Here is a 12,006-nt window from a genome sequence, read left to right on the forward strand (position 1 = left end):
ATCAGCCTCCAGAAGACAACTTGCCTGTCTACAGAGAGCTGAGCCTTCTTTCCCTTCACAACAACCCTCCCTGGTAGATAATAATCAAATACATTATTCAATCATTTCCCTGCTGTGGTCTCGATCTCATCTACAGCCTCCAATTCTCTGGGATACAAATGAATGACTTCTGGGGTAAATCTCTTCCACAAATACCAAAAAGAATAGTTCTTGTGGAAGTGATAGGTTAGCAGCTGTCAAAATTTGGTATTTAGTATTTATCATTGCCCAGGTTATTTACTTCGTATTACACTTAAAAGTGGCTGATTCTGCCTATGACTATCTGTTCAGCAGAGCCTACCGCTGCATTTGCATTGCATCTGCGGCCAACTAACTGCATCTACAGGTCATTCCTGCAGGAGATTTTCCCTCTTTTTCTAAGCAAGAAGAAGCCCAATTTCTCTGACCTACCTCAACTCTCATATTACAGAACTGTTTAAGTTTTCCACAGAGATAGCCAGATAATATTCTTATTATGTCAACTATTATTTAAAAAACATTTCATTACATTTAATATATTTTTAACTTGTCTCTGAATTCTCTAAATATTTTTACATCTTTCCTACCTCATGAAAAACAACGGCAGCCCATGAATAGAATCCTTTGAAGCTTATATGGAACGGTCACATATAACAGAGAGTATTTTTGTAGTGGAGCATCTGTATCAGTGCTATTACTATCAAATCATTTTAGCAGTAAGTACTGGTGCTTATTTGATGTGGCTTAATCATGTAACTTCTCTTTCTCTTTATTTATTAAAGGGTCTTATAATCATGAATGCCTTATGGGGAGGAAAGGAGAATATTTTAATCACAATATTGCTAAAAGTAGATTTCTCCTTGTTTCATTTTCCATCTGCATGCATCACTAATCAAAGGGAAACCCAAGAAAGGAGGACTTGGGACGATGAACCTGCGGACGAATATGCCTAATTTGCTGAACACATGATTCATAATGAGAGGAAAATATGAATACTCTAACAAAAATATCAGAATGGAATCCTTTCAGGTAGATAGGGCGTTCAGTGAACACTTCAAATTCATAACCTGTTTTACTCTCAAAATGCCTATGGTTTTATGAAAGCATGGACAGAGTTTATGAAGACAGTAAGATGACTAATGAAGAATATCCTTTGCTTTCTAGTGGGAACTTTTGTTTGCTTCTGTTTACTTTCTCCTCCATTTCTCTTTCAATTAACCTCCCTGTTTGGTATTCAATGAGATGGCACATAATATGGAGAAAGAAAACAATCTTGCTGATTTATGAGCATTCTTTCATCAGTGGCAGCTTCTTTCAGCCAGATGCATAAGAGTTGAAATGGAGAGGAAATGCAACAACAGTAACCATCCCAAGTGAGAAAACACACCAGAGTTTCCTGGGTGTTCAATCCGTGGCTCACAAATGGTCCCTTAGGGCCACTTAGGGCCCTAACCCCCTAACCAGGAAACTATGGTGGGCATATACACAGGTAGTAAGGAAACAGGGGAAAGGCAATTGGATCTTTGTAGGCCAACATTGGAAAAAACTCATCTTATTAGTATAAAAAAGCAGAAAATGCTTTAAAGGCACTCTGCATCTTTTAAAAGGTTCACATCTAGGATTTATTTTTAAATGAAGCAGGTCCCTTATTTCCCACACTGCTACTCATATGGAGTATAAAGCAACAGAATAAATGAAAATAATAGAAAATGGAATTGCTAAGAACTATTGCAGGGTTTATTAAATTGTAATACAAAGACCCATTGCTAACAAAAATCCTGTTTGTTCCTAAATAACTAGGAATTTGTTCAAAAACAGCTCATCTACGGGAAACTATTATCCCTGTAATAATACCAAGGCCACTGAGAACAACATTAAAATGATCTGGTGAATAACTATTGGTTGATAAGTTAAATCTGCCAATGGATAACTTTTTGGTACACTTCCTGGTTTTCAAAGCTGTACACACGTGTTTGCTGTACTTCCTAAGATACATACAGTCAGATCATCACTTTTCTCCCTCAGCTAGACTCAATTCACTTCTTCTGATTGGGTATCGGGTGGTGGGGTCATAAAGAATGAGGGGATATGATCAGAGGTATAGTTTTCCCGCCCTGCCTCTGGTATATAGGCATTCTGGCACCTGGGACATGGAGCTGTTTGGTTATAGAGGTATTGCATTGTCCCTTGTATGGCCACAAAAGGATACACAAATCCTGCTCATCAATTTTTTTCTGCCTTAATGTAGTTCACATGAACAATCTCTGCCACTGCCCCAGAAGGCCTCTCTTTGGGAGGGGAAGGCCACATCAGTGGGTACGAGCCCTGTGCAAGCGCTAGGACTGTGGGCACCTCTTGTTGATTTCAGCAGAAACTATACATGTTTCCCCAGCTGCAGGCAGGAAGCTCCAATTCAACCAGTGAAGCTCCAAGGATGCTGTGCAATTAAGAGCTAACAGCGGGTCTGATTCGCAGGATTTTGGCGGGCTGTCCCTTGGCTGGTATCTGGAAATGTGGATGTCCCCTACACTGATAAGGTTACTTTGTCCACACCCGCTCTTCTTAGGAGAGTTAGGATTTTGGTGGTTGTGGCAGACAGAGGATACCTCCTAGAACAGCCCCAATAAAAACCTTAGACTCTAAGTCAGGGAAGTCCAATCTTTAGGCTTCCCCGGGCCACCATGGAAGAATAAAAATCGTCTTGGACCACACATAACATACATTAACACTAACAATAGCTGATGAGCTAAAAAATTGCCAAAAAAATCTCTGTTTTAGGAAGGTTTATGAATTTGTGTTGGGCCTCATTCAAAGCTGTCCTGGGCTGCATATGGCCCACAGGCCACAGGCTGGACAAGCTTGCTCTAAGTCTCGAACAGGCTTCCTTGGGCAGAAATACTGCACACATGTTGATTTATTTCGCTGCTGGGAAAAGGAGCGTTCTACATGTGACCTCTCCCAGTGGGAGAGAAGGAAGGTGGGAAGGCTGTGCATGGATTTCTGCAGACTCTGCGGGATATGTCTTTTTTTCTTGCTGGTTGTGACACATTACAGCCATGATACAACTACCTCTGGGTCCTGAGTTCTTCTTGAAGATCACCAGCGTGGGGGTGCGGTGAGACCCTTGAAACAGATGTCAAGGATGGCATTAAGACTAGAAAAAACCTTCCATGAAGTTTATAACGACACACTTGTGACAATTTATAAGACATATGTGATTTCAATTTTCCCATGACAAAGTTTCTGGCTACCCAAAAAAGCAAAAAAGCGAAGTACCTAATACTTACAGATACATCAGAAGAAGAAATCTTTAAAAGATACTGACACTCCCCACAACAGATTTATCAACTTTCACCCTAGGAATGTAAAACAATGTGGAGAAATACTATACCACCAATTCTGAAATTTTCGTAGGACTGTGCCATTTATAACTAATATTGTGTACTTTCACTGAAGTGATGTAGAAATTTATTACATACTTTTGTTGTAGTTTTAAAATTAGACATTTTAATTTTAGTGACAAATGGTAAAAGCAATGACACTGAGGATCTTGAAAATATGATATATATATTTTGGATACTTTTGTATCTATGCTAAATATTGTTTATGTACTAGCGTTTTTATCTGAAACATCTATCTGATGGTTTTCTTTAACCTATAGATGTTCACAAATGTCATCATATATGAAAAAGTGTTAACCATATAGGTTTAAAAGCAGCGAGATTTGTGCATTTTACTCAACTTTATTTCTCATGATACCACAAAATAAAGTCATAAAAAGTCAAAGAGACTCAAGATATGGGCAAGTCTAAGCTGTGTGATTCTGGAAACTACAGCAGCCAACAAGGCCATATATTTGAAAAAAATTTAAAGTATTTTTTTCTAAAGTGGAGAATCTGCTATTAAGAAATGCAATGGCAATATGGAACATCAAGAAGTAATATTTGATAAAACTTCACTTATAAACAAATCATTAAGTCTGTTTTATGTGAGTCCATTTACGTGGCCATCCCCAAAACCAAGGAATAAAAGTTTAAACCTCATACGTGTGACAGCTGTTCTAAAAAGAACTGAATTGCCATCATAAAATGACAACCATATTTAAAAAATAACTTCGTGTTAAGAAAGACAAGTAAAAAATAATGCAAAGAACAGGCCTTTTCCAAGTTGAAAACAGCTGACCATGGGGGCTCTTCTCTGGGAGGAGGGGGACAGATAGACACAGACGTGCAGTGAGCCTACCAATAGTGCAGTGCTCTCCATTCCAGCCCTGGCTGCATTCGCACTTGCCATCCTTGCAGGTTCCATGCTCGGCACAGCGGGGATGGCAGGCTCTCTGATTACACGCTGGGCCCGTCCAGCCTTCTTCACAGCGACACGTCCCCCCCATGCAAACGCCGTGTGAGCCACAGTCCACAGAACATATTTCTGCGTGGGAGGAAGAGGAAGCAAAACAGGAGAGAAGGGTAGCGGGAGGGAGAAGGGGAATTAATAAGCAGCGCTCCATCTTCCACTCACATTTGTTCAAGTGAAACACAAAATCATCAAAAAGAAATCAGAAGTATTTGTATGTTAAGTAAATTTCAGCACCGACTACTAGGAAATTATCAATGGTGGAACTCTACATCTTTATTCATCATTTAATTTTACATGCTGCTCTAATCATGCATAAAATACACATGACAATTGCTAGAAATAATTTCTTTATATATATATAATACTTTAGATAGAAAACATTACATATATAGAGAGTAGTCATGTTTATATACATCTATCACCAGGAAAACAGGTCCCCATATCCCCACCCCCAAATTAATGAAATATTTCAGCATCTCAGGTATCTAACAGGCTTGGGTTTCATACATATGGCAAGAATCTGAAAAGGGGTTATTTCTAATGCCACATTTAAATGTTTTAAATATTCAGAAACTTTCACGAAGAGGAATCTACTTTGGTAAGCAAATTAGCTTGCTTCTGACACAGACATGCATGTAAAAGGAAACTGTTTCTCCTAGTCAGTAAACTTGTACTCTTGACAGATACAAATTTCTTAGTCCACAGTACAAAACCAGTTTAATAATACATATAATTGACTCTCCTTTGAAAAACAAAGTTTTTCAATTCCTAGAATTACTGAAAAGAGCACAAGTTACCAAATGACTTCAAATGTTATACCAGGTTAGCTCTTTAAAAAGAATTCGATGTGTAAGAAAAATTTTTTAAGCTTTCTTAACAGCTTTCTTTAACTAGTTCCAATTGAGAGACAGGGAGAGGGAAAGGTAAAAGAAACTTTGAAGGTTATTTCATTTTACTCTTTACATATAAGGTTAAAGTTAGCTATAGTTTTTTGGGGTAATACCCCTGAAATTCTAAGACTGGTGATTAGTTTTCGTTTTCTTGCAAAAATAAAGCACTGAACAATAAAAACCTAAAATCATTTCTAACAAACAGAAAATGTACTAAACCTTTATTTGATTAAAAAATAGTAGCTGTTTATGCAGTCACATGTTCTGTTTTTCCTATTCATTCCCCAAATAACATTTCTCAGACACGTGATTCTCTATCTTACAGGCTAACTTTAAACACCTTATCAAGGCACTATGAGAGTTGTAATATTTTTTATAAACAACACCCAGGACTATTAACTGGAAGAGGGTAGCACACAGGTTTTTTCAGGCAATATTTTCTATCTCCTTTGAATTAAATTTTTGATTAAGAGATCCAAGATAGTTTGATTAACTTCAGAGTAACATAATATCAACCCAGCTCTAGAAGCGAGAGGTTTCTTTCTGAGGTACCCTTTTTATTCAATCTAATCAATTTTTCATTAGGGTGATGGTGTTTATCAGCATTTAGCACACTAGCTTTGAGCAAGGCGCGTCAATCTTTGTAATGAACTTATTAATTAGAGTTAATTTAATTGAAGTGGAATTGAAGGGCTAATTAATGAACAAACTGCTGATGAAGATAGAGGAAAGCCCTGTTGCTTTCAAACCTATAAACTTTCAGATGGAAATAATTCATTTATTCTCTTTTAGCAGCTTAACCAAATGTTTCTTCCGGTGTAAAGTCTACTCTCTTATTGAATTTAGATATGTGAAGGTCATTTCCACAACAACAGAAGAGGTAGTGAGTAAAGTGTTTTCCTCTAGCATTCACTTAGAAATTCAGAATTATACTGCTTGTAAACTTTAAGCCACAAATGTAAAATAACAGTGCTTTTATAAGCTTTAAATGAGAACTGTGCAATAATCAGATAAATCTGAGGCACACAAGACCAGATATTTTCACAGCATGATTGGAAGCATATTTGAGATCTTTACTATTAATTCGAAGTGGGTTTTCTGTCTTTCTGCAGCTAATAGCAAAGTTTCATAAAGATTTTTTTCTATACTTATTATAATTACTTTCTTCAAAAATGGAGTATTGTATTCATTATGCTACTCTACTTATCGAGAGTTGAATAGATGTGAAATTTCTTTTTTGCATTGAGGATATCAAGATGAATAGGATAAAGATCTCTGTTCTCTAAGACTAAACAGTCATTTAGTACACAGGTAAAATTAGATTTTCAACTACCAAAATAATTACAGCAGCATGAAAAAAATTCAGTCTAAATACGTAAAATAATGATATGTATTTTTGGCAGCCAATTTAATCTTTTAATTAACATTTATATGTATATTTTCCAATTCATAGCAGTATCATTTTATGAAGAGGGCTGAATTAACTTTTAAGTTATTTAGTATGAGTTACAAACTACCCTTTATAAAATAATTCAGGTAATACACTATAATAACTTTATATGAAAAAAGGGGCTATTGTGCTTGTTCCTTTCCTACTCGGATAATTGTAGGAAGCAAATCTGAATGACAGTATTTCAAGCAAGTATTATTCTACAGCTAGTCTTAATATGCCGTTTTACTGATGGAGGCATAAGAGACCTGAACCAAGTAGCTTCACTATAGAAGTAATTATCTCTATAACATTTAATTGGATATATTTTGTGGAAAGGGTTTTTTTTTTTTTTCTCTTTTTTTTTTTATTTATTATTATTATACTTTAAGTTGTAGGGTACATGTGCATAATGTGCAGGTTTGTTACATATGTATACTTGTGCCATGTTGCTGTGCTGCACCCATCACCTCGTCATTTACATCAGGTATAAATCCCAATGCAATCCCTCCCCGCTCCCCTCTCCCCATGATAGGCCCCGATGTGTGACGTTCCCCTTCCTGAGTCCAAGTGATCTCATTGTTCAGTTCCCACCTATGAGTGAGAACATGCGGTGTTTGGTTTTCTGTTCTTGTGACAGTTTGCTAAGAATGATGGTTTCCAGCTGCATCCATGTCCCTACAAAGGACACAAACTCATCCTTTTTTATGGCTGCATAGTATTCCATGGTGTATATGTGCCACATTTTCTTAATCCAATCTGTCACTGATGGACATTTGGGTTGATTCCAAGTCTTTGCTATTGTGAATACTGCCGCAATAAACATACGTGTGCATGTGTCTTTATAGCAGCATAATTTATAATCCTTTGGGTATATACCCAGTAATGGGATGGCTGGGTCATATGGTACATCTAGTTCTAGATCCTTGAGGAATCGCCATACTGTTTTCCATAATGGTTGAACTAGTTTACAATCCCACCAACAGTGTAAAAGTGTTCCTATTTCTCCACATCCTCTCCAGCACCTGTTGTTTACTGACTTTTGAATGACTGCCATTCTAACTGGTGTGAGATGGTATCTCATTGTGGTTTTGATTTGCATTTCTCTGATGGCCAGTGATGATGAGCATTTTTTCATGTGTCTGTTGGCTGTATGAATGTCTTCTTTTGAGAAATGTCTGTTCACATCCTTTGCCCACTTTTTGATGGGGTTGTTTGTTTTTTTCTTGTAAATTTGTTTGAGTTCTTTGTAGGTTCTGGATATTAGCCCTTTGTCAGATGAGTAGATTGCAAAAATTTTCTCCCATTCTGTAGGTTGCCTGTTCACTCTGATGGTAGTTTCTTTTGCTGTGCAGAAGCTCTTTAGTTTAATTAGATCCCATTTGTCAATTTTGGCTTTTGCTGCCGTTGCTTTTGGTGTTTTAGACATGAAGTCTTTGCCCATGCCTATGTCCTGAATGGTACTACCTAGGTTTTCCTCTAGGATTTTTATGGTATTAGGTCTAACATTTAAGTCTATAATCCATCTTGAATTAATTTTCGTATAAGGAGTAAGGAAAGGATCCAGTTTCAGCTTTCTACTTATGGCTAGCCAATTTTCCCAGCACCATTTATTAAATAGGGAATCCTTTCCCCATTTCTTGTTTCTCTCAGGTTTGTCAAAGATCACATGGCTGTAGATGTGTGGTATTATTTCTGAGGACTCTGTTCTGTTCCATTGGTCTGTATCTCTGTTTTGGTACCAGTACCATGCTGTTTTGGTTACTGTAGCCTTGTAGTATAGTTTGAAGTCAGGTAGCGTGATGCCTCCAGCTTTGTTCTTTTGACTTAGGATTGTCTTGGAGATGCGGGCTCTTTTTTGGTTCCATATGAACTTTAAAGCAGTTTTTTCCAATTCTGTGAAGAAAGTCATTGGTAGCTTGATGGGGATGGCATTGAATCTATAATTTACCTTGGGCAGTATGGCCATTTTCACGATATTAATTCTTCCTATCCATGAGCATGGTATGTTCTTCCATTTGTTTGTGTCCTCTTTTATTTCACTGAGCAGTGGTTTGTAGTTCTCCTTGAAGAGGTCCTTTACATCCCTTGTAAGTTGGATTCCTAGGTATTTTATTCTCTTTGAAGCAATTGTGAATGGAAGTTCATTCCTGATTTGGCTCTCTGTTTGTCTGTTACTGGTGTATAAGAATGCTTGTGATTTTTGCACATTAATTTTGTATCCTGAGACTTTGCTGAAGTTGCTTATCAGCTTAAGGAGATTTTGGGCTGAGACAATGGGGTTTTCTAAATATACAATCATGTCATCTGCAAAGAGGGACAATTTGATTTCTTCTTTTCCTAACTGAATACCCTTGATTTCTTTCTCTTGCCTAATTGCCCTAGCCAGAACTTCCAACACTATGTTGAATAGGAGTGGTGAGAGAGGGCATCCCTGTCTTGTGCCAGTTTTCAAAGGGAATTTTTCCAGTTTTTGCCCATTCAGTATGATATTGGCTGTGGGTTTGTCATAAATAGCTCTTATTATTTTGAGGTACGTTCCATCAATACCGAATTTATTGAGCGTTTTTAGCATGAAGGGCTGTTGAATTTTGTCAAAAGCCTTTTCTGCATCTATTGAGATAATCATGTGGTTCTTGTCTTTGGTTCTGTTTATATGCTGGATTATGTTTATTGATTTGCGAATGTTGAACCAACCTTGCATCCCAGGGATGAAGCCAACTTGATCATGGTGGATAAGCTTTTTGATGTGTTGCTGAATCCGGTTTGCCAGTATTTTATTGAGGATTTTTGCATCGATGTTCATCAGGGATATTGGTCTAAAATTCTCTTTTTTTGTTGTGTCTCTGCCAGGCTTTGGTATCAGGATGATGTTGGCCTCATAAAATGAGTTAGGGAGGATTCCCTCTTTTTCTATTGATTGGAATAGTTTCAGAAGGAATGGTACCAACTCCTCCTTGTACCTCTGGTAGAATTCGGCTGTGAATCCATCTGGTCCTGGACTTTTTTTGGTTGGTAGGTTATTAATTATTGCCTCAATTTCAGAGCCTGCTATTGGTCTATTCAGGGATTCAACTTCTTCCTGGTTTAGTCTTGGAAGAGTGTAAGTGTCCAGGAAATTATCCATTTCTTCTAGATTTTCTAGTTTATTTGCGTAGAGGTGTTTATAGTATTCTCTGATGGTAGTTTGTATTTCTGTGGGGTCGGTGGTGATATCCCCTTTATCATTTTTAATTGCGTCGATTTGATTCTTCTCTCTTTTCTTCTTTATTAGTCTTGCTAGTGGTCTGTCAATTTTGTTCATCTTTTCAAAAAACCAACTCCTGGATTCATTGATTTTTTGGAGGGTTTTTTGTGTCTCTATCTCCTTCAGTTCTGCTCTGATCTTAGTTATTTCTTGCCTTCTGCTACCTTTCGAATGTGTTTGCTCTTGCTTCTCTAGTTCTTTTAATTGCGATGTTAGAGTGTCAATTTTAGATCTTTCCTGCTTTCTCTTGTGGGCATTTAGTGCTATAAATTTCCCTCTACACACTGCTTTAAATGTGTCCCAGAGATTCTGGTATGTTGTATCTTTGTTCTCAATTGGTTTCAAAGAACATCTTTATTTCTGCCTTCATTTCGTTATGTACCCAGTAGTCATGCAGGAGCAGGTTGTTCAGTTTCCATGTAGTTGAGCGGTTTTGATTGAGTTTCTCAGTCCTGAGTTCTAGTTTGATTGCACTGTGGTCTGAGAGACAGTTTGTTATAATTTCTGTTCTTGTACATTTGCTGAGGAGTGCTTTACTTCCAATTACGTGGTCAATTTTGGAGTAAGTACGATGTGGTGCTGAGAAGAATGTATATTCTGTTGATTTGGGGTGGAGAGTTCTATAGACGTCTATTAGGTCTGCTTGCTGCAGAGATGAGTTCAATTCCTGGATATCCTTGTTAACTTTCTGTCTCGTTGATCTGTCTAATGTTCACAGTGGAGTGTTGAAGTCTCCCATTATTATTGTATGGGAGTCTAAGTCTCTTTGTAAGTCTCTAAGGACTTGCTTTATGAATCTGGGTGCTCCTATATTGGGTGCATATATATTTAGGATAGTTAGCTCTTCCTGTTGAATTGATCCCTTTACCATTATGTAATGGCCTTCTTTGTCTCTTTTGATCTTTGATGGTTTAAAGTCTGTTTTATCAGAGACTAGTATTGCAACCCCCGCTTTTTTTTGTTCTCCATTTGCTTGGTAAATCTTCCTCCATCCCTTTATTTTGAGCCTATGTATGTCTCTGCGTGTGAGATGGGTCTCCTGAATACAGCAGACTGATGGGTCTTGACTCTTTATCCAGTTTGCCAGTCTGTGTCTTTTAATTGGAGCATTTAGTCCATTTACATTTAAGGTTAAGATTGTTATGTGTGAACTTGATCCTGCCATTATGATATTAACTGGTTATTTTGCTCGTTAGTTGATGCAGTTTCTTCCTAGCCTCGATGGTCTTTACATTTTGGCATGTTTTTGCAATGGCTGGTACCGGTTGTTCCTTTCCATGTTTAGTGCTTCCTTCAGGGTCTCTTGTAAGGCAGGCCTAGTGGTGACAAAATCTCTAAGCATTTGCTTATCTGTAAAAGATTTTATTTCTCCTTCACTTATGAAACTTAGTTTGGCTGGATATGAAATTCTGGGTTGAAAATTCTTTTCTTTAAGAACGTTGAATATTGGCCCCCACTCTCTTCTGGCTTGTAGAGTTTCTGCTGAGAGATCTGCTGTTAGTCTGATGGGCTTCCCTTTGTGGGTAACCCGACCTTTCTCTCTGGCTGCCCTTAAGATTTTTTCCTTCATTTCAACTTTGGTGAATCTGGCAATTATGTGTCTTGGAGTTGCTCTTCTCGAGGAGTATCTTTGTGGCGTTCTCTGTATTTCCTGGATTTGAATGTTGGCCTGCCCTACTAGGTTGGGGAAGTTCTCCTGGATGATATCCTGAAGAGTGTTTTCCAACTTGGTTCCATTTTCCCCCTCACTTTCAGGCACCCCAATCAGACGTAGATTTGGTCTTTTTACATAATCCCATACTTCTTGCAGGCTTTGTTCATTTCTTTTTCTTCTTTTTTCTTTTGGTTTCTCTTCTCGCTTCATTTCATTCATTTGCTCCTCAATCGCTGATACTCTTTCTTCCAGTTGATCGAGTCGGTTACTGAAGCTTGTGCATTTGTCACGTATTTCTCGTGTCATGGTTTTCATCTCTTTCATTTCGTTTATGACCTTCTCTGCATTAATTACTCTAGCCATCAATTCTTCCACTTTTTTTTTCAAGATTTTTAGTTTCTTTGTGCTGGGT

General features: G+C 37.6%; 1 protein-coding gene across 1 annotated transcript in view; it reads right to left on the reverse strand.

The window, feature by feature from the left end:
• The window catches only part of TENM3 (teneurin transmembrane protein 3), a 2,279,939-nt gene that overhangs the window by 104,408 nt on the left and 2,163,525 nt on the right, over nucleotides 1-12,006 (reverse strand). The window contains exon 18 of the mRNA XM_050789940.1: nucleotides 4,261-4,446. Within this exon, the coding sequence (XP_050645897.1) occupies nucleotides 4,261-4,446 (186 nt within the window). The remainder of the gene's footprint in view (nucleotides 1-4,260; nucleotides 4,447-12,006) is intronic.

The sequence above is a fragment of the Macaca thibetana genome, chromosome 5 (genome assembly GCF_024542745.1).
Source record: "Macaca thibetana thibetana isolate TM-01 chromosome 5, ASM2454274v1, whole genome shotgun sequence".
NCBI lineage: Eukaryota > Metazoa > Chordata > Mammalia > Primates > Cercopithecidae > Macaca > Macaca thibetana.